This window comes from Sorex fumeus, unplaced genomic scaffold, assembly GCF_029834395.1.
Source record: "Sorex fumeus unplaced genomic scaffold, SorFum_2.1 ptg000003l, whole genome shotgun sequence".
Lineage (NCBI taxonomy): Eukaryota > Metazoa > Chordata > Mammalia > Eulipotyphla > Soricidae > Sorex > Sorex fumeus.
The window spans coordinates 20,176,764-20,200,077 of record NW_026606060.1 but is presented as its reverse complement, the minus strand read 5'-3'; the positions used below and the strand labels follow the sequence as shown (position 1 = coordinate 20,200,077).

The window sequence follows — 23,314 nt, the reverse complement described above, 5'->3', positions numbered from 1 at the left end:
CCATGCCGTTTTCGACACTGGAGAAGAATTGTTCCTCGGAACATGCGATAAAAGAGGTGTTGGAGGCGTCGGTGTCCTTGTCAACACAAACTTGGACAAGAGCATTGATTCATTCGAATGCCTAACAACCCGAATCGGACGTTTACATTTGAATAGATGTGGCTCACTGCCTGCAGTTTCTATCTTCGTTGTCTACGCACCAACATCTCATTATGATGAAAGAGAAATCGAAAAGTTCTACATGGAGCTAGAGAAGTTCTATAAAGAAGACCACACCTTCTACAAGATCATTGTGGGTGATTTTAATGCCAAGATAGGACCGAGAAGATCAGCTGAAGAACTTCACATCGGGACCCATGGCCTAGAATGGAACGAACAGGGTGAGAGACTGTCTGAGTTCATCATGTCGACCAAGACCATTCATGGTAACTCACAGTTCCAGAAGGCAGAATCTAAACGATGGACATGGGAGTCTCCTGGTGGACGATTCCACAACGAAATAGGCCACATCATATTCAATCGACGGTTTTGCCTGACTGATGTCGCTGTTGTCCCAAAATTTCGAACGGGATCGGACCACCGTCTCCTTCGTGCAAAATTCTACTTCACAGAGCGGGGAGAAAGGGCTGCAAAGTTCAAAAAGAGAACTCCCAGAATGACCACCAACTGGGAACTCTTTGGCACTATTGCAGCAACATGGGAAGATGCCATTGTTGACAACATTGACGAGGAATACGATCGACTGGTTCAGCACCTCCATGAATGTGCGAGGAACGCCAAGAGAGAGATAGCCACAAAAAAATCGCCTATCTTCGAAAACTCTTGAGCTAATTCGCCAGCGTGGTTTGGCGCATGCCTCAGGCAACCGCAAGCTAACGTCTGAGCTCGCAAAGCAGTGCAGAGATGCGATCAAGGAAGACCTCAAAGAGAGAAGAGCAGAAGTACTGGTAGATGCGGCAGAAGCCGGAAAAAGTATTCGTAACGCCCGCCTGTCCTTCGCCAACTATAAGACCAAGATGACTGCCCTCCGACGTCCTGATGGATCCATCACATCCTCCAGAACGGCAATGGAGAAGATTATCCATGACTTCTACTCAAATCTCTTCAATAGCCATGTCCACTTGCCGACATACCAAATTCCACAGGATGGATATGTCGTTCCCAATGTTCTCCCTTCCGAAATCTGACACGCCATTTCGTCAGTAAAGAAACAAACAGCACCCGGCCCAGACAAGGTCAGACCTGAACACCTGAAGAACCTGCCGTCAGTACTCATCAATACACTGGCTCGGCTCTTCACATGCTACCTGTCTGAATGCAAGGTTCCGTCCCAGTGGAAAACCAGCAGGACCGTACTACTGTTCAAGAAGGGAGACATCCATGACATTGGCAACTATCGCCCGATCTGCCTATTGTCTGTCATCTACAAGTTGTTCACTCGAGTCATCCTAAATAGGATTGGCAGAACACTAGATGAAGGACAACCATGCGAGCAAGCAGGGTTCCGCAAAGGATTCAGCACCATCGACCATATCCACACAATAACCAAGCTCATTGAGGTTTCTCAGGAGTTCAAGATGCCGCTCTGTTTAACTTTCATTGATTTAAAGAAGGCCTTTGATTCTGTTGAGACGGAAGCGGTCATTGAAGCCCTAGCCAATCAGGGCATTCAAGCCCAATACATTAGGATCCTCCGTGAGCTGTATTGCGGATTCACTACCAGGATCTCACCATTCTACAAAGAAGTGATCGTTGATGTCAAGAGAGGGGTGCGGCAGGGTGATACCATTTCACCGAAACTCTTCAGTGCCACCCTCGAGAACATCATGCGACGACTGGAATGGGAAGGAATGGGAGTGAAGATAGATGGTTGGCAACTACACCACCTCCGCTTTGCTGATGACATTGTTTTAATAACACCAAACATCAGCCAAGTGGCACAAATGCTGGCCGACTTTGACCGTGAGTGTGGAAAGGTAGGACTACAGCTGAATCTTACGAAGACAATGTTTATGAGAAACAGCCTTGTTTCTGACGCCCCATTCGCTCTCAATGGAACGACCATCTCCGAATGCAACAGCTATGTGTACCTAGGTCGAGAGGTCAACATGACAAATGACCTGGCACCCGAGCTGCGCAGGAGGAAGAGAGCAGCTTGGAACGCCTTCAAGAACGTCGAAGAAATAGCTAAGAGGACGAAGAACCTCCGGCTCCGGGCACATCTCTTTGATTCCACTGTTCTTCCTGCATTAACATATGCCTCAGAGACCTGGGCCCTACACAAACAAGATGAGAACGCTATTCAGGTCTCCCAAAGAAGAATAGAAAGAGCTATGCTTGGAATATCACGTTTCACTCAAATGAGAGAAAGAATCCGGAGTTCTGACATCCGTCGACAATCAAGAATCAGGGACGCTGTCTCATTTGCCAAGGTGTCGAAAATCAGATGGGCTGGTCACGTAATGAGATTTAAAGACGACCGCTGGACTAGAGCTGTTACCGACTGGATTCCACGGGATGTCAAAAGACCGCGTGGCTGCCCACCTTCCAGATGGTCAGACTTCTTCGTGAAGATCATGAACGATCGGTTTGAGACCCTTCATGTTCCCGGAGCGAACAGATGCCATTGGGCTACACTAGCACGTGACAGGGACAAATGGAGACATTACTGGCGCCCGCTCGAGCAAATCGACGACTAACGGGAAGTTAAGTGATTAAGTGATTAAGTGAGTCATACCAGTGGTGCTCAGAGGTATCACCCCTAGCAAGCTCAGAGGACCATATGTGGTGCTGGGGATTGAACTGGGATCAGTGGTATTCAAGGTAAACACTGTGTCCTTGGGATTATTTCTCTTGCCCTAGAGCAAAATTTTTAAGGGGGAAGGGGCTTGTGGGAGGAAGTGTCCATGTTCTTTCTCTCTTGGAAACTCATGTTGTCCAATCAGGTCCAATTAGATGTGGCTTCTTCCTTAAGGTGAATTGGTGTCCAGTGCTGAGCACACAGACCCACGGGTGGAGGGCTAGCACTTGGATCACAATCACAAATATTGAGTGGCATTATTTGAGGCTTCTGGGAGTCTCAGGGTGTGAGGTAGGCTTTGTGGAAGTTATTGGTCAAGAATTGGATGTAGGTGGGGCTGGAGCAATGGTAAAGCGGGTAGGGCATTTGCCTTGCACTCGGCTGACCAGGGTTTGATTTCCAGCATCCCATATGGCCCCTCCAGCACCGTCAGGAGTAATTCCTGAGTACAGAGCCAGGAGTAACCCCTGAGCATTGCGGGGTGTGACCCAAAAAGGAAAAAAAAAAAGAATTGGATGTGAGAGGTCATCTTTTCTCTGCTTCACTGTTTCTTCCTCTGAGAATATATAGCTCCTGAGGTTCTGAGAGAAGTCACCAACCCCTCCACTCTCCCAGTAAAACTGGATGTGAGGGAATGCTGGAAAGTCAGTATATTTGGAAAAGTTAATCTTTCACAAGCAGTAAGGTTTCATACTTTACCTCTAGTCCCTGTTTGATCTCACACACAGGGTACAATGAAAGAGGCTAATTCTCCATCTGCCTTTTGTTGCTATCATCTCCTTTAAGCTGCCATCATCATTCAATAGGAGAAAATCTGAACAAGACGACTGTTGCAACAGTACTTTAATGTCCCAAAATGAAGAAGTGCACAAAATTTTCATTGCACAGTGATATAGAGATAGGTGTGGCCAATGAGTGCTGGATGTGTGTGTGTGTGTGTGTGTGTGTGTGTGTGTGTGTGTGTGTGTGTAGTGCCTGGGGATAAATCCAGGACCTCGCTCATACAAGATCTACCACTCAAGCTTTACCACTGAGCTAAATGACATCCCTGGTCCGGATGTCATTTTCACAGGGCAGGTTGCCATGAGCTACTTTCACCTTAAGGCGATAGTCTGAGATGAAAGTGACACCAGAAGTGAGACCACAAAAACTCTCATCTTACCTTGAGAAGAAATAAGAAATATTTAGGGGGCTGTAGTGATAATACAGTGGGCAGGGCATTTACCTAGCACGCAGATGACCGGGGTTCAATCCCCAGCATTCCATGTGGTCCCCCAAGCACCGCCAGGAGTAATTCCTGAGCGCAGAGCCAGGATAACCCCGGGCATCGCTGGGTGTGACCCAAAAAGCAATTAAAAAAAAGAAATATTTAGGGGTCTTTGTACCAGGGTAACTAAAACAGTCAGAAAATGGTGGAGAATCAGGCTCCAGGCACATCTAGGCATGTCCTGACATGCTTCGACACAGGCATCTACAAAAAAAAAAAAAAAAAAGGCACAACCAAAGCCTGCCCACTTCCAACCTCTCAAGATTGAAAATCAGGGCCCAGAGAGATAGCACAAGGGGTGGGTGCTTTCTTTGCATGTGAATAACCTAGGTTCAATCCTCAGAAACCTTGAGCCTACCAGGAATGATCCCGGAGTGCAGAACCAGGAGTGAGCCCTGGGCCCCCTGGGTGTGGCTCAAAACCCAAGAATGAAAAGCAGCTAATAATTCTCAACTAACTTTTCACCTGATTTGCATATTATGCTACCAGTCAGAATTCCATTGAGTGTTGCTATGGCAGCACATATACTAAAATGGGAACGATACCGAGAAGATTAGCATGGCCCCTGCATTAGGATCACAGGTAAATTTGGAAATAATGTCATACTTTCGATTTTAATTTAAATCAAACATACTTTATATTCAATGAAGTTACTGAAAAACTTCTAAATGCATTTGAATAAAATAGGCATGTAAATACATTTCTCAAATGTAAATTTTATGATGTACAAATACTGATCTGATTAAAATTTGGCATGTGAATTGAGATAGGCCATTAAGTACAAAATATACAGAGTTCTAAAGTTAGCATAAAAATAGACTGTGAATCACCTCAAGAATATTCATGACCTTAACTGCCTTTGAAATAATATTATGCTAAAAATTTGACTTTCGGAGAGCCCGGCAAGCTACCGAGAGTATTCGATATGCCAGACACAGTAACAACAAAATCTCCAATGGAGACGTTACTGGGCCCGCTCGAGCAAATCGACGATCAACGGGAGGACCTTTACCTTTACCTTAAAAATTTGACTTAGATAAATTACAGGACTAATTTTTTTAAAATCTCAAGTAATTTCTAGTCTCACCTTATTTGTGTAAAGGATCACACAAGGATTTGATGAACTTGTAACCCCAATTTGCATAATCTGCATAGCAGTTTGGAGTAAGAGTTATTATAGTTTTGCTTTTGGCACATAAACCCCACCCCATACAGGCAACTCTGAACACAATTCAAGGAATTTTTATTTTTTGGCTTTCTGGGTCACACCTGGCAATATTCTGGGGTTACTCCTGGCTCTACACTTAGGGGTTACTCCTGGTGGTCCAGGACCATATGGAATGCCCAGGATTGACCCCAGGTCAACTGCATGCAAGGGAAACACCCTACCTGCTGTACCGCTGTGCTCCAGTCCTTCAAGGACTTATTTTTTTTATTTTGGTTCCCAAAATACAACTGAGAGGGACCCCAAACACAACCAGAGTAAGACCTGATAATAGCCAGGTATGGTCCCTGAAATAGACAAAAGACCAAATCAAAACATTTACTCATAGTAGGGGCTGGAATGACAGCACAGTGATTGGGGCATTTGCCTTGCATGTGGCCGAACCGGGTTCAATTACCAGCATCCCATATGGTCCCCCGAGCACTGCCAGGAGTAATTTCTGAGTGTATGAGCCAGGAGTAACCCCTGTGCATCGCTGGGTGTGACCCAAAAAGGAAAACAAAACAAAACAAAACAAACCATTTTCTCATAGTAAACTCACCTTCCTTAGAAGGTGAGTAAATTTTGAGCAACCTAGGTATGAAAAATAGATGGGTAGAAAAATCTACACAAACCAAAACTTGACCGTAGAAGTTTAATTTGACAGTCAATGTGTAATATACCTTACTGAATTGACTGGGACTCTTTAAAATTCTTTTTAAAATTATATTAATTTACAAAGACATTCATAGTTGGGGTTTAGATATACTACGCTCCAGCACCAATTCTACCATCACTGTCTTCTTTCTTCACAGGGTTCCCAAGTTCCCTCCCCACAATCCCCAGCCCCAACCTCTCATTCCCAGCCTGCCGCCTTGACAGGCACCATTTTAAGTTTGCTTGTTGAAGTTTGGACCTCTTGTTTCTAGTCTTGTTGACTTTGTGGTTGAGTGTTTAGCTACATCACCTAGGTACCTGAATCCCCTTGGCCCCTTCTTCTGATTGCTTCGCGTCTATCTCCTTTCCCCTTGAATTTCTTTTCTTTTCTGAATCAACTAGGGCTCTTGTCAAATGTCAACTATAATGTAAAAAAGTGCACTCAAAGTTCAGAGAGTATGGTTCAGGGACCCAGTGCCTGCTTTGCAGGCATAAGGTCATGAGTTCTATACCCAGCCCTGTGGCAGGGACTGGTGCCAAAAGTTCGAGTACTTCACAATCAGGTCTATAATCCTTGGACATCATAATGACAATAAGGGAAGAGAAAGGGTGGATGGCGGGGGAGGAGGAGAGAAGGTATGCTTATGGGCAAGGAGAAGGATTGAACTCTGATTAACTTTGTCTTACCAGCTCTGCTAATGGGATTTCCCTTAAATTTCAGTTCCACCCTTAGATTTAATTTAAAGTGCAAATTGTCTAAGTAAGTTTCTGTCAGAAAATTCAGAGGCTTTATTTTGGAAGAATTGTTTATTTATTTATTTTTAAAATTTTTTTACTAAATCGCCATGAGTAAACAGTTACAAAGTTGTCCATAATTGGGTTTCAGTCACACAATGTTCCAACACTCCCCTTCACCAGTGTAGTTTTCCAACACTGATGTCTCCAATTTCCCTCCTTCCACTCCCCCCCCCGCCCGCCCCACTATTTTGGAAGAATTAATGAAGTCATACGAGAAGTAATTTTATTTCAGAGAAAGCTAGAAAATTCTGACATGAACATTTCATTGACTGAGATTATTAGATTTTCATGACTCCTCCAAAGGGAAAGAAGCACCAGATTCTAAAGGGGTTTCCATCTTGGTCCTCTGTGTTCAGACCTGAAAAACAGAACTCAGGGGTTCCTTCTTTCCACTGGGGGGGAACAGAAGGGAAGAAGCAAAGTCTGCTTTTCTGAGGATGGGGCTCTAAATTGGCATCTGGAGAACAGGTAGCAATTAACTGGAAGCCTGGGAAGATGGTCCAGGTCCAGGAAAGAGAATTCGCTAAGACCCTCAGGAATCCAGGACTGTTATTTTGCATTTCTTTTCCTTACTCTGAGTTACCTCTTATAATTATCCCCAACAAAAGAGCTTCTCCAAGAACTGAACTTCTTGCAGCTGAACACATTATCCATAATTCCAGGAAGGGAGGAACTTTGCATATGAGGGCATAGAGTTTGGGAGGGTGTGATGCCAACTGCCAATTGCACTCTGGGATTCTCTTATTTCTTTTAGAACAGGAGCTAGGCCCATGGCTATCATACCCCTGTTTTATCATGGAGGAGGCCTTCCTGCTTGAGACTGTTTTCCAGTATCCTTTGCAGCCAGTTTGTTGTCCCTATGACTAAGTTACGAAGGGTGAGTTAAGTGGAAATAAAAGTTGTCTCTTCTAAGGGACATTGCTCGCTCTTTCTTCTTTCTTTCTTTCTTTCTTTCTTTCTTTCTTTCTTTCTTTTTTTCTTTCGTTCTTTCTTTCTTTCTTTCTCCCCCCCCCCCAGCTTTTTTGGGTCACACTCCACAATGCTCAGGAGTTATTTGTGGTTCTGTACTCAGGAATTACCCCTGGAAGTGCTCAGGGAACCATAGGGGATGTCAGGGATCAAACCCGGGTTGGCCACATACAAGGCAAACACCTTACCCTCAGTGCTATCTCTCCAGGCTGACATTGCTTATTTTCTACTCCTCTTTTTCCTGCTCATGTTCTGTTCTACAAAGAAAGTGTCTGGGAATCCAAAAAGTTTCTGATACAGAACCACATCCCCCCGCTCCCCAACTCGGCCTGCACCACGGGAGGCACCATGTATTTGGGGGACTCTTTGAGCTTGCACATCCCCTAATCAGCATGGGAGTGGCTGTCTACTCAAGTCAAGACGACTTATTTGGACTTCACAGCACATCCAAGCAAAAGTCATAGCCAAATCTGTAACGGAAAAGATAAAAAAAAAATTGGGGCTGGGGATGTGCCTCAGTGGTATAGCATGTGCCTCACACTTGTGAGGTCCTAGATTTGATACACACACACACACACACACACACACACACACACACACACAGAGAGAGAGAGAGAGAGAGAGAGAGAAAATTTTATTTTATAAAAATGTAGGTTAGGACCAACGAGATAGCTCAGTGGACAGAATTCGGTCCTCACTTTGTATGTGAGAGGAGAGGTTCAATCCTGGCAACACAGGGTCCCTCAAACACTGCCAGTTGTAATACTAGTGGGTACAGAACTGGAAATAGGCCCTAAACACTGGAAGGTATGACCCAAAAACCAAAAAGTAAAAAGTAAAAAAGTAGTAGTTTGGTAAACCTGCAAGGCCAGTTAAATACCAAATGGGAAAATAATACTTTCCCAGGCTAATAGAGACACTTACTACCTGTTAGACACTGTGCTGAAGGCTTCCTGAGGACTGTCCTAGTTAATACTGACTGTGTCCCTGTGGGGTCAGTGATCTGATTACTCATGGCCTCAATATTCAGACATAAAATTAGGATGACTTTGGGGAAGAGATCTAAAATGGGGAGAACAAATGAGTGCAGTCATTCTATGTCTACCTCTCTCTTTCTGACTCATTTCACTTAGAATGATACTTTCCATGTCCATCCACTTATTAGCAAATTTCATTACTTCATTTTTTCTAAAAGTTGCATAGTATTCCATTGTGTAGATGCACTCATTTGTGGAATATAAAAATAACATATTATGAGACTAATACCCCAGGACAATAGAGACAAGGGTCAGGAGGATTGGTCCATGGTTGGAAACCAGCCTCAAGTAGCTGTTGGGATAGAGAAGGGACCACTAAGTCAATGATGGTTGGAGGGATTGCTTAAGATGGGAGATGTGTGCTGAAAGTAGACAAAGAACCAAACACGATGGCCTCTCAGTATCTGTATTGTAAACCATATTGCCCCAAAGAGAGAGTAAGAAGGAAACTGCCTGCCATAGAGGCAGGGGGTAGTGTGAGGTGGGGATGGCGGGAGGGATACTGGTTCAATGGTGCTGGAAAAGCTACACGGGTGGAGGGATGGGTGTTCGATCATTGTATGACTGAAACTCAATCATGAAAGCTTTGTAACTGCATCTCATGGTGACTCAATAAAAAAATTAAATAGATAAAATAAAATGGTGAGAAACGTACCTGTATCCTAGAATTGTTTATGAAAATTAAGTCTGACAGCACTCTTGTGAACACATGGGCTGGTTGTGTACCAAGTAAGAGTAAATTACTAAGGCAGTAAGTAGGGCTGAGGGTGAGTCCTGCTTTCCAAGCCTTGAGCTCCACCCAGCACAGATTGGTGCTAGTCTTAGGGCTATCTTCTAATTTGCACAAAAGCACCTTAAAGACTTGTGACCCTAGAATACAATCACAGTTTAGCAAAGTGTGTAGAGATTCTCAAATATAAGTCAAAAATTACCATGAATATTTGCATTACTGTTTACATTCACCAGATAAGAAAGCTGGGGTTTATGGCTTATCTTTCAGAGTTAAGACATAGATTATTTCTTATTTTGAAGGGAGGAAACAAAATGGGTGGGTTTGGGCCACACCCAGTAGTGCTCAGGGCTTACTCCTGGCTCTGTGCTCAGGGATCACTTCTGGTGGGACTCAGGGGACTTTTTGTGATGCTGAGGATCAAACCTGGGTCAGCTGCATGCAAGGCTAGAGCCCTACATACTGTAAAATCACTCTGGCCCCAGCATCTGACTCTGTATATGTGTGGGGGTGCGGGACTGCTGGGTGGGGCAGGTGTTTGGGCCACACCTGGATGTTCTGAGGCTTTTCCTGACATTTTGCCTAGGGATAACTCCTGAGCTGGGGATTGAACTGGGTCAACCACTAGCAAGTCAAGCGTATTAACTAACCCCTATACAATTTATCTGGCCTCATCCAAGTCTTAAGAATACTCTTAAGGTACATACTTTACAGACTATTAAGTAATACTTTATTTTTTATTTAGGAATATGATTTACAGTGCTATTAATAATAGAGTTTCAGGCATATAATGTTTCAACTCCACTTTTTTTGATGGGGAGGTGACACCCGGTGATGTTCAGGGGTTACGACTGGCACTGCACTCAGAAAACACTCCGGGGACTATATGCAACACCAGAGATCTAACCTGGGCAAATACCTTATCTGACGTACCAGTACTCTGGCCCAATGTTTTAATTCTAAGCCTACTACAAGTATCAGCTTCTTTCCACCAATGATTCAAGACTTCCTCCAACCCTTGCTACCCTGCCTCCTTAGCAAACTCATTTTTGTGTGTTCTTTGTTTTGTTTTGCTTTGCTTTGGGGGTCACACCTGGCGGTGCTCAGACCTTACTACTGGCTCCATACTCAGGAATCACTCCTGGCAGAATGTGGGGGACCACATGGGGTGTCAGGGATGGAAAACAGGTAGTCATGCGCAAGCATCCTACCCATGGTACTATCTCTCTAATCCTGCTCTTATAGTTTTGATAGTTACCTCGACACCACCAAAATGTCCAAGGCCCCTGGTCAATGTCCCCATATTACCACCGTTGGCCTCCTCTTTCTTCTCCTCAACTCCCCTCCTTTCTCGAAATTCTCACTTCTGTAGTTCAGGGACAAGGGTTTGCTCACATTGATACTTTCCATTCCCTTGTCATGCGAGGCTACAGCCAGCAAATTACAGCTGGGAATTTACTATTATAAATAAAGTCACACTTATTTACTGTAATTCAAAAAATTCTCTATATGATGCTGGGGATCAAACCCAAAGTCTCATTCATATAAGGCAATTGTTTTACTCTGAGCCACATTTCTGGCCCCTAGGCCACATTTCTTGAAAAAAGAAACAATCCAAAGGTCTTTTAAATTGGTTAAAATTTAAAATATTTCCAAACAGGTATGGAGGAACCACCAACAAATCTTAAAAGATAGAGGTTGTAAACCACCCCACCACACTGGTGGGTGGTCACTGAATGTTTCATGAAAGAAAACACTAGTGGACATGGGAAATGTTTTGGAAGGTTCTCTAAAATGGATTATGAATAGGGAAGGTACAGAGTCATGAGAATAAATTGGATTCTATGTTATAGGTAAATCCCTGAAAACATTTTCTGGAGGAAAGCATAAGAATTTGACAGACATGTGGCTGCCTTTGTACATATAAGAAGGTCGCAGGTGTTTAAGTATGAGACGTTTTATTTACTTCATACTGCTTCAAGAAATAGACAATAATGGAGCCTGCATTCATGTCAGACCCTGGACCAGGCACAATTATGGAGGGCAAATTATGGAGGACACGACAGATGCTGAGAGCCACAAGATGTGTTCTGCATCAGACTGCCTGCTGCTGAGCCACAGTCACCCATTCAGAAGTTGGGTGACCATAGCAAAAAATTTGGGGTAGGGGGAGGGAAGGCTATTCTAGATGCTTGGAGGGTAATGTAGTGGGTGAGACCCAGGCTCCAGGCACTTTAGCCTTTTGAACTATCTCCCTAGCCTGCAGTTAAATTACTTAAGCTACATAAGTGAAATGAGGACTAATCATTCTTATCTCAGAGGATTATTGAGTATCAAATGATAGGATGCAGGTTAAGGCATTTAGCATAGTGCCAAGTGTTTAATACATGTTCTTTATTAGCTATAAAATACAAAATGAAACAAAACAATAAAACAAAGCGAGCAGAAAGAAACACAGTGTCTCTCCATGTAGAAACCCCAATTTCAGTGGGAGGCTGAACTGGAGCAGAACTGATAGTTGGAAATGCGGGGAGCCTGGGAATTGGATGAGTCATCCAACTGGGTGCTGGCTCCACCCAGGATGATAGTACCACCTGAGGGCCTTACCCTGAAGGGAAATGTGCAGAACACACCTGAGAAAGAACCTCAGAGGAAGCCTAGATGGAATCTGGACAAGGAATGGAGAGTCTTCCAAGAGCTAAAAGACTCTGAGTACAAGGAAAAGTCTGAGGAAACCCCAGAGTGATGCCAGTTAGTGCCAGGTAGGGGCATCCTAGAGAACTGACAGGAGAGAATGAGTGGGGAGAGGTATAGGTTCAAGCAAGGTAATGACTTTGCTCAGCCCCAGGAATTATTGGACCACTCTCATTCTGGGAAAATGGTGTTTTTTTTCTTCTTCTAAATTAAGTATATGAAATTTCGGCAGTATTCTCAGATTTTCTAGGCTTCTAGAATCTTCACCATTCTTGTTCTTCACTTCTGGTGCCTATTGTTTATGTGAGAAGCTGTCTGGAAGTCTTGAGGGTCGGCTAGTGAGTGATGGGTGATCCCTGAGTCACTGAGGCTTCTCCATCTCCCTAGGTTTGATTTGTCCCCCATTAAGCATCCAGTGACTCATAAGCAGGCTGTGTGGGCTGACTGGCAGGCACAGTTTGGCCAAAGTCAACATAAAGCAAAGGGAAAGGGACTCTGGCAAACCTAAGACCGATGCCCAATTGGTGGAGACTTGCTCACACAGGGGTCAGGGCTGCCTCAATTTCACACAAACACCTAGACTCATTTAGGCTGTAGCTCTCTGTGAAAATGGTGGATCCCCCAAAGTTCTGTTTCAATTTGCATATGGAGGGAGATTTCATTTGCTTCTAATTAGATGGTCAGTGATAGGGAAGGGAGATGAAAACAAGTAAAGACTAACTAAAGTTTTAACTTCTTTCTTCAATAAAACACCCAGTCAATGCACTCATGAAGCAGACACAGGGTGGTCCATTTGTTATAGGGCTACATCCTCCGCCCCACTGTATCTCAAGTCATTTGAATGTTCCTGCATACCCAGTGTTGCTCAGGGATCACTCCTGGCAGTTTGATTTGTCCCTCATCGAGCATCCAGTGACTCATAAGCAAGGTCCATATACAGGGCCATGGACTGGAATTGGGTGTGGCCTCATGCAAAGTTAAGTGCTCTACTGTTTTTCTACTGTCTCTGTGCTCAGTTTGTCTGCTTTTGTTTTGTTTTATTTGGGGGTCCACACTGCAATACTCAGGGCTTACTCCTGGCTCTTCACTTAGGGGTCACTCCTGGCTGGGCTTAACGAGATCATATGGGGTGCCAGGGATCTAAATGGGTTAGCTTCATGCAAGGAAAGGTCCTTAATGCCTATACTATCTCTCTGGTCTATCCCAGTTTGTCTGATTTTTATATTATGCTGACATTTTGTTTTATTTTCATGTAAGTCAAACTTTCTTACATCTATTGAAAATAAAAGCGGTATCCTCATAAAAGTTCTTTCCATTGATCTGTAGCACTGTAGCACTGTCCTCCCATTGTTCATTAATTTGCTCGAGTGGGTCCAGTAACGTCTCCATCATGAGACTTGTTGTTACTGTGTTTGGCATATCGAATACGTCACGGGTAGCTTGCCAGGCTTTGCCATGCGGGCGAGATACTCTCGGTAGCTCTCCGGGCTCTCCGAGAGGGTCGGAGGAATCGAACCTGGGTCGGCCAGGTTGGCTGCGTGCAAGACAAATGCCCTAACCACTGTGGTCTAGTATATTTTTTTCTCTTTCCCTTTTTTGGTTTTTGGGCCACACCTGTTTTGTACTCAGGAACCACAAGAAGCTTGGGGGACCACATGAGGTGTGAGGTTTTGAACCCTGGTCAACCATATGCAGGGCAAATGCCCTACCCTCTATACTATCCTCTCCAGCTCCTGTAAATTTATTTTTGGAATTGTGCTTTTTCTTTCACATCTGAATAATGGTTTTTAATTTTTTTTTTTTGCTAGGAATGAGTTCCCTAGGTACTATTTTAGATATCTGTTTTACTGTGTGTGTATACATATATACACACACAAATATATACATATAAAGGTAAGGTAAAGGTAAAGGCCCTCCCGTTGATCGTCGATTTGCTCGAGCGGGCCCAGTAACGTCTCCATTGGAGACCTTGTTGTTACTGTGTCTGGCATATCGAATACTCTCGGTAGCTTGCCGGGCTCTCCGAGAGGGGCGGGGGAATCGAACTCAGGTCGACCATGTTGGCCGCGTGTAAGGCGAACACCCTACCCGCAGTGCTATCGCTCCAGCCCATATATATGTATATATATATATATATATATATGTTTACACACTCTTGAAGGGGTTTATCTATATTCCAATGTGGCATTTGGGGGCAGGCTCCTACATGGTGCTCAGGGGGCTTGGAGGCCACTCCTGGCTATCCTCAGCTCTCTGGGCCAAGAAAGTGAGCACCTAAGGGTGCCATGCTGCCGGTGATCTAAGGTTTGGAGACCACCAGGGCCACCCCAGCAGTACCCTGGGGGCCTCCAGAGCCACAACTGGTAATGTCCCCTCACCCCTATATTATCTTCTTTACCCTCAATGTGTCACTTTAAAATAGATCTTAACTCAGCAGATATTATTTGAAATTGATCATTGTTTACTCTAAGTGGATAAAGTGTTTTAAAAACTGAATTACGTGGATCTATCTTCAAAGAGCCTCTCATTTGCTAGAAGAGGTCCAAGATAAACAGAGTGAATATAACGTGAGATGAAACATCAGGGAGGAAGAAGACACAGGTAGATTTCATAATTTCCATCTGAGGGCTTTTTCATAGATAAGAAAGGGAACGAACCACGCTGAGACAGGAAGGACCAATGCAAGGCACAGCTGATGCTGGTCCAAGTTGGCATTTCTTTGAAGCTAACACTGAGGCTATTTCTGATTGATATTATCCTTTTTTCCTCTGTAAATATATAAAAAATGTTAGCAATAAAAAACCCTATCAAATGCCAGTGTACTGGTCTTTATATGATGTTAAAAGTAAATAAGTACAGAAAAATTTATATTTTGTTACTTACTAAAATGACAACATTCATTCAATTTATAAATGACGATTGTCACTCATGCATTGTAGAGAAGCAATGAGAAAAGTTAGCAAGCACTGTCCTCCCGTTGCTCATCGATTTACTCCAGTGGACACCAGTAACATCTCTATTGTGAGACTTATTGTTACTGTTTTCACGGGGAGCTTGTCAGATTTTGCCGTGTGGGAGAGATACTCTCGGTAGCTTGCCCGGCTCTCTGAAAGGGACAGAGGAATCGAACCTGAGTCAGTGCGTGCAAGACAAACACCCTACCCGCTGTGCTATCGCTCCAGCCCCAGTGTGCTTTATTTTTCAGTGATGAAAAGATTCTTATTTTACAATGGCTACGTACAGTAAACCAATCATTTTGATTCTATCTTTTTTGTGAAAAAAAAAAAAAAAGGCACTTTAACAAAATGTTATTACAGGGAACTTGCATCTTAAACACCTTTCATTTTGTTACAAGTATCAGATGCTTGTTCAATTTAATTTTAAAATAGAGAAAAAATTGACATGAAATAATCTAGGCCATACCAATTATTAGTTTTACTTTTTTGGTTTTCTTTGGATCACACCCAGCTGTGCTCAGGGCTTACTTAACCCTGCTCAGGGATCACTCCTGGTAGAGCTCTGGGACCATATAGGGTGTACAGGATTGAACCCGGGTCTGTCACATGCAAATCAAGTGCCCTACCCACTATACTATCTCTCCATCCTCACTATTTTAAATTAAGTTCATTTAATGAAGATATGATGAATAGAAAAGTAAAATTTCCCAAACTAGGGAGGGTGTCCCTTACACAGATCCCGCCCTGCCTGGATTGCTGTAACAGGCAAGAAGCCACTAGGTGGCCCTATCATTTAAAATGAAGTCCTCAAAAGAGAACAGGAATGTAGTTAAGGAACCAACAATCTTTAATCAAATCAAGAAATAAAAAATCACAATGTCTTAAAATAATTTGGAGCTACTGATCTAAAAATTAGACTAAAAGAAAAAACCCTATAAAACAATAAACTTATGGGCTAAAGATTTGCATCAATTAACTAAAGGAAGACGATTTCACATTTTTACTAATTTAAAGTTACCCAAGTTTCTACTTTTACTTTTGGTTTTCACTTTTTACCCTTAAGCAAAACGTTAAGTTGAGACACTAAAACTTATAAGTTGCTGTCCAATGCCTCAGATTCAGTTGTCTTCCTTATTATCATCCAAAGAGAGATAACAAATCAAAACAACTGTCTTTTAGGTTCTATGAACAAGGAGGCACTGTGTTTATCTAAATTAAGAAAATGTTTAGACCCTAAGATCAAAATACAAAAAAGGTAACATTTCCGTTCTGTAGCATTTGCCAGGAGGTAAAAAGAAATTTTGTGGCAACTGACAATGATTTCTTTTAGGTTCCAGAAAATACATAGTTACATTGGAAGTTTTTGCATTGCAGTTATCGAAGTTTGCTACTTAAGTATCTCTGGATTTCAATCTTTAAGATATGAGATAACAGAAAACCAAAATTCGCCAACTTACTGACTTTATTATGAAAAAGGGGTAAGGATAGATTTTTTTCGAATTATTAAATCTTAACTATCAGTGTGCAATTCGCAAGAAGGGGAAGAATCCCTTTCTCCCTCTCTTCCTTAAGTGAGATTCTCAAATCTGTTATTTCACAAGCACCTGATGGTGATACTTTTAACAGTGAAAGAAACATTCGTTGTTCGCAGTCAATAAATGAATGATTGGAGCAGTAAATAACGTGACACCTGGGGTCGACACTGAGTTTTGTTCGCTTTTCAGACTGAAGCCGCATTTGAAAAACTTAGGAAAGTCTAGAGAGCGAGTCTTACACTATAATTCGTTGAGACCATTATTTGTAAACGAGCCTTCCTGCACAACTTAAATGACGGTTGACTTCAAAATGCTAATTCCAAGTTCCACCTATCTTCCGATTTGTTTGGGAAAAATAACAGATCATGCCAAAAGACTGTGCGAATCGGACGTCAAATGAACAAATTCCCGAAAGCGAACGAACGGAGTTCAACAAGACGTTGTTAAAAGACACGGTTAGGAAAATTAAAAGCGGATCTGAGTCCCTCCCAGGACGGAACTTTGGTGAAGGGAACCCACCCAAGATGTGCATTGCAGTAAAACCCTCGACCTTCGTTCCCGAGAGTTATGAACCATATCGATGAAATTTCAACTGGGAGTCATCGGATTCTCAACTGCGAATGCTCAACTGGTGAGTCCCGCGCGAGTCCTTGCTTGCAACGACGTTCACGAAAAGACTCAAGACCCGCAGAAAACCCCAAGGGCGCTCGAGGCAGGTGGGCTGGGCGGCAGCCCGCAATCAACGCACGGGGCTTTTTTTTTTTTTTCTTCTCCCTCGGCATCACCTATATAGTTTCGGGTTCCTTTGTCTCGGTTCTTCCTTCACTGGGGTTCTTTACTTCTTGCTGGAGTTGAGAAGCGGCCAGACTCGCAAGCCGGGCGCAGCGCGCATTAACCCTGCAGGCGCCGGGCTCCGGGGAGCTGGGGCCCGGCCGCAGGGGCGGGGCTCCGCGCGCCCGGCGGGAGACGCGCGGCTTTGGGCGCGCTGTGCCGGGGCCGCGCGGGCCGGCGGGGCGTGGCGGGGGCGTGGAGAGCCTCGGGCCGGGCCCGGGAGGAGCCGCGCCACCCGCGGCTTATAAGAAGCCGCAGCGCCGGCGCTCGGGCCGGGCCGCGCCGAGCCACCCGCCACCCCTCCCAATCCGCCCCGACTCCCGCCCCGGCGCTCCCGGAGCTTGAGGCTGCGGTGGGGCCGCCCCGGTTGGCCCCGCCGAGGGATGCTCTCGCCCGCGCCGCGAGACCAGCCGCGCTCGCCCCTCGCCGCCGCCGCGCCGCAGCCCCCGACGACGGCCCCCGACATGGCGCTCTACTGCGGCGACAACTTCGGCGTGTACTCGCAGAGCGGCCTGTCCTCGCCCAGCGCCGCCGCCCCGGGCGCGCCCCCGGCCGCCCGCGCCCCGTACGGGCTCACGGACTACGCCGCGCCGCCCGCCGCCGCCGCCAACCCCTACCTGTGGCTCAACGGCCCGGCCGTGGGGGGCTCGGCGGCCGCCGCCGCCGCCGCCGCCTACCTGAGCGCCCCGCCGCCGCCGCCGCCGCCCCCCGGGGGCGCCCCCGCGCCCTTCCTGCAGCCGCCCACGGCCGCGGGCACCTTCGCGTGCGCGCAGCGGGCCTTCGCGCAGCCCGCGCCCGCCACGCCCGCCTCGCCCGCCGGGCCCGCGGCGCCCAGCGAGCTGGGCTGGCTGTCCATGGCCAGCCGCGAGGACCTGATGAAGATGGTGCGGCCGCCCTACTCGTACTCGGCGCTCATCGCCATGGCCATCCAGAGCGCGCCCGAGCGCAAGCTCACGCTCAGCCACATCTACCAGTTCGTGGCCGACAGCTTCCCCTTCTACCAGCGCAGCAAGGCCGGCTGGCAGAACTCCATCCGCCACAACCTGTCGCTCAACGACTGCTTCAAGAAAGTGCCCCGCGACGAGGACGACCCAGGTGCGACAAGCGGGACACCGCGGGCAGAGAGGTGCCCCGAGCCGCCGGGCGCGGGCGCGGGCGGGGGAAGCCCCGACGCCTTGGAGGGCTGAGTGTGCGGAGTGGGGGTAAGGGGATCTCCGAAGCCACCCACGAGGAGTCGGGAACCGGCTCGAACTGGGCATGGGAGCTGGTGGCGGGGACCTCGTCTGTTCGGAGCCAGCCGACCCCCAGAGACCAGGCGACGGGGGCCGGGGTGGGGGACGCGGGGGGAGGACGCGGTGTGGAGCCCGCACGGTTGGGAGGATCGCGCTCCAGGGAGATGGATTAGGAGCACAGGTCTCGGGCATGGGGAGGCTGGGGAGTGGCAAAGATGAGCGAGAATCCCATCACAATCCGTTGAATTGGTCCTGCGTCTTGTTTGGAGCGAGGACGGTGCAGATGGGAGAGGTGATTTGGGGATCGTGGCACGGGCGTCTCGGGATGGGGTCAGAGGGAGCGGAGAACGCTAGCTGGGTCCAGCGGTGTGAGTTTTGTTTGGTGGCTTTCCCCAAGTCGCTTATTCTCGGATCGAACGAGGTCTGGGCTAGAAGGCGAACGTTGAACACGGTTTCCCTTTTAACCTGAAAAGCGGTGGGAACTAAGTTCTGGGACAAAAAGAAAAGCATGTAAATACTCCAGACTGCCGAAGGAGCTGTATTCGGAAATCATTCTAGAGCAGGGCTTTTCCAAGAACGTGCAAACTGGAGACTTCAAATTTTTCTTTTGCTGATGGTGGAGGTGGAGGAATGGACCACACCCGTTGGAGCTCAGGGTTTACCTTGCGCTTTCTGGCACTCAGTTCTGACTGGCCGTATTAATTGTCCAGCTGCCTCTAGCTTTTACCCTGTTGGGTGCAGCATGTAGTTGTAGATGAATCTTAATTTGGCTTCTGAGCCACCTTGGATTATCATGTAAATTGCCCTGTATATTCCTGACTTTCTAGAAAGTTTAGGGTTCTATAGTCAGCGGTGTGGTTGGTACCAAGGTAGCATAATATCGCTGTAGGTATTGTTATTAAAATGGTAGTTATGTGAATAAAATTTTTTTTCCTCTATGAGCTATTTGCAGAATATGTGTTAGTGGGGAAAATGGGTATGAGAAGGGGATGCGTTAGTTTATGGAGGAAACAGAATCTTATAGTTAAGAAAACTGAGTCTGGGACTGGAGAGATGGTACAGTAGGTAAAGCACTTACCTTGCACGCAGTGGACCTGTGTTTAATCCCCAGCACCTGAGCACAGAGCCAGGAATAAATCCGGAGCCCAGTGAGGTGTGACCCACCCCCCTTTTCTCTGCTACCCCAAATAACGCTGAGTCTAGAGTCAGCCTGCTTAAATACTGGCTCCTCTGTTGCTGAGAATATGGTAGGTTGCTAACCAGCTCCTAACTCAGTTTCTCGGTTCTGAGAAATGGAGTCTCCAGGGTCTGAGCTGATTCAGGTTAAGTACACCTGCTTGCTTCTGCCCACATCTTTAAACATGAAAGTTTTTTTTTTTTAGCAAAAGTGGGGGGGGGGGGGGGGGAAAGTCGTTGGGAGATGAAATTTCTAAAGTGATAGCTTCTTTCTACCTCACTTTACAGGTAGGGATGAGGATGGGATATAAACTCCAGGAGCTAACTTGCATTCTGAGTACATGCTCTCAAGTCATTGTTAAAGCCACAATTACTCTATAACAATTTGTCATTTTTGTTCTGTGGACAAGAGGTTCTAATATTTAAACCTGCCTTTTCCAGTGGGTTACCTTGGGAGGGAGCGGGCAGTTGCAGGAACACACTGCAAGGGGACACATAGTTATTTCCTTTTTGTGAAAAATGTTTTTTTTTATTGCTTATTGTGTGACAGTTCTGTCATGTTATTTAACAGTCAGCGAAATGGGTTCTATTCCTTTTGAAATACTTTTAATTAACTTATCATTGGTTTCCATTATTATGTAAATTTATGGCATTTCTCGAGGTTGAGCTTAACACCTCTGTAGAATATAGCTTTCTTCAACTAGTAACAGAAAGATTTTGCAACTTAAACTTTTTTCTTTGGGTTTTTGGACCACACCCGGGGATGCTCAGGGCTTACTCTTAGGTCTGCTCACGGGTCACTCCTGGTTGGTCCAGTATTTTGGGTGCTGTGAATGAAGCTTCAGTGAATGGATAGTGCAAGTATCCCTTTGATTTTTTGTTTTCATGTTTCAGATAGAAGCTTAGGGGTGATGGGTGCTGGGTCATGAAATTTTGCTGTATTTTATGGTGCTGGAGGGGAGGACCAGCTAAGCCCTTCTCTAATGCCTCCTCCTGCCTTCTCTCCACAGGGAAGGGGAATTACTGGACCCTGGATCCCAACTGTGAGAAAATGTTTGACAATGGGAACTTCCGAAGGAAACGAAAGCGCCGCTCTGAGGCCAGCAGCAGCTCCACGGTGGCAGTCAACACTGGGACATCAAAATCTGAGGACGGGCTCCCCTCAGCCCTGGGGGCCGGAGTGGGTGGGAAGCCAGACGGAGGTGACAGCGCCTCCTCCCTGCTGAGGCCCTCTCAGTCCCCAGAGCCCCCAGAGGGCAGCAAGAGTACGGCCTCCTCGCCTGGGGGCTCCGTGCTTAGCTCCACCCCCTGCCTGAGCACCTTCTTCAGCACCCTGAGTGGCAGCAGCAGTGCCAACAGCCAGCGCGCACTCCCTGGCAGCCGCCACCTCGGGATCCAGGGGGCCCAGCTCCCCACCAGCAGCACGTTCCCCACAAGCTCGATCTCCGAGGCCTCCCCCGACACCATGCAGCTGAACAACAGCTCGGGCACCAGCAGCAGCCAGAGATCCTCCTATTACAGCCCTTTCCCAGGAAGCACCAGTGGCGGCCAGAGCAGCCCCTTCAGCAACCCTTTCTACAACTTCAGCATGGTCAACAGTCTCATCTACCCCCGGGAGGGCTCTGAGGTATAGGGTTCGCATGGCAGACTGGAAAACACACCCCAGAGAGTTTGCAATGATGTGGATTCCAAGGCAGTTGGTCCTAGGAGGAGAAACTGAGGTTCTGAGTCTCTTCCCTGGGCTCCTGAGTGGTGTTGTGGTCCTGGTCCACACTGGAGCTGCCTGGGTATAGCAGATGACTCAACAATCCAGCTACTTGTACAGGTCTCTTTGGACCTCCCTGGAGAGAGCTTTCTTCTTCTCTCCTCTTCCTCTCTCTTTTGAGGGTCCAACTAACTCATCAGTTGTTTTACTCGGTGCTGTCAGGGTTATACGCTCAAATGGGCTGGCCAGAAAAAAAAATGTGAGTTTTTGGAGAAGAGAAAAAGCCATTTGGCAACAAAAAATGGGGGAGGAATATCATTCTGAAGGCTGGTGTGGGCAGCTAGCTATCTCCTACCTGACATTCTGTGTTTTCTAGAAAAGTCAGATGTCTGGATTTTAATTATTTTTATAGGTTGAGATAACGTTAGTTTTACAGTGCTGTCGATAAGGGTTTCATAGGACACGACGTCCATCTAGATTCTTTGCTTCTGAAGGTTTTGAATAGTGTCTGGTTAGGAGTCACATAACTACATTTGGGCCCACAACTGACTGCATATATGAAGGTGACCCCCCAAATTTCTATTGCCTAGTGATGTGGTAGCTTCACACTTGTCCCGCTGATGACAGCTCTCAATAGCATTATTTCCCCTTGAGCTTGAGTTAGCCTTGCGGTTTTGTCCACCATGGTGCCAAAGCATTCACAAATCTTCTGCTGGTGCTACTTCACAAGACTGATATAGTCCAAAGATGTATGTTTCTGATAAGGGCCCCATCTGTCAGAAGGACTCTTGACAGTACTAGGAGAGCTGTTGATTTTGAGGGAACAGTGTTCGTGAAGATGAGATAAAGTCCGATGGATTGCTCTTGTACCCTGTTGTTTGACATGTGCCTTACAGGGGTTTTAATTGTTTTAGAAAAAAAAAACACAAAGTACATGTAAATTTTAACTTGTTTTATCTTTTGAAGCAGAATATATCTCAAATTTATCTTGAAATGTGCGGTCAATTTTTTTTAAAGTGTTGAAATAACCATTGCTTCTTAAGTATTATGCAGCAAGCAACCAAAGAGACTACCTTTCCCCATATTGTATGTACAAATTTCCCCATTTCTATGAATATTTTTCTATGTGCAGATCATATGAACTTTTATAAGTATTGTTTCTAATACAGTTCTATATTTGTAAACTAATTTATAATGTGAAGGGGGACAAAATGGGTTTTTTTCCCCCAAGAAAATAAACTGCATGCTGAGAATCACCTGAAATAAATCCAAGAGGGGTAGCTGGATGCCCGGAGATGTTACTGCTTCTGTCTTCAATCTCTTTCCTTAAAGCAATGCGGATGCAACTGTGTCAGCCCTGTTGCTAGTCAGACCAGGGGCTCCTGAGGGTTTTTGTTCCACCAGCCACATCAGAAAGGATTGGAATGCAACAGTTACTCTTCAGGAGTGTCAATGGGCTTGTGAGCATTTGTTTATTTTGAAGAGAGTAACAATTAGGGGGACATTTAGATCAGACTGAATTTCCTACCAGTTTCTGACTCAAACTGCTGACAACATTAACATTCCTTGAAGCTCCACACCCTTGAGTATTGTTCTCAAAGGCACCCCAAGCAGCCCTTTATTTCAAAGGAAATTGCTGGGAGACTGAACTGGGTCTCAGTTTAGACTAGGGTTTCTCCATGTCAGCACTGTTGATATTTGCTGCTGATAAATCTGATTTTG

General features: G+C 45.8%; 1 protein-coding gene and 1 non-coding gene across 2 annotated transcripts; both read left to right on the top strand.

Moving 5' to 3' along the window:
* Positions 1–4,571: 4,571 nt before the first annotated feature.
* Positions 4,572–4,677, top strand: LOC130029143 (U6 spliceosomal RNA). The gene has a single exon (XR_008793281.1). It is a non-coding gene; the product is annotated as a U6 spliceosomal RNA (small nuclear RNA).
* A 13,266-nt stretch (positions 4,678–17,943) lies between these two features.
* On the top strand, positions 17,944–21,684 carry FOXI3 (forkhead box I3). Its single transcript, XM_056119807.1, has 2 exons — positions 17,944–18,574; positions 20,898–21,684. The coding sequence occupies exons 1-2, from the start codon at positions 17,944–17,946 to the stop codon at positions 21,518–21,520; spliced, it is 1,254 nt and encodes a 417-aa protein (XP_055975782.1). The 3' UTR covers positions 21,521–21,684.
* The last annotated feature ends 1,630 nt before the right edge of the window (positions 21,685–23,314 follow it).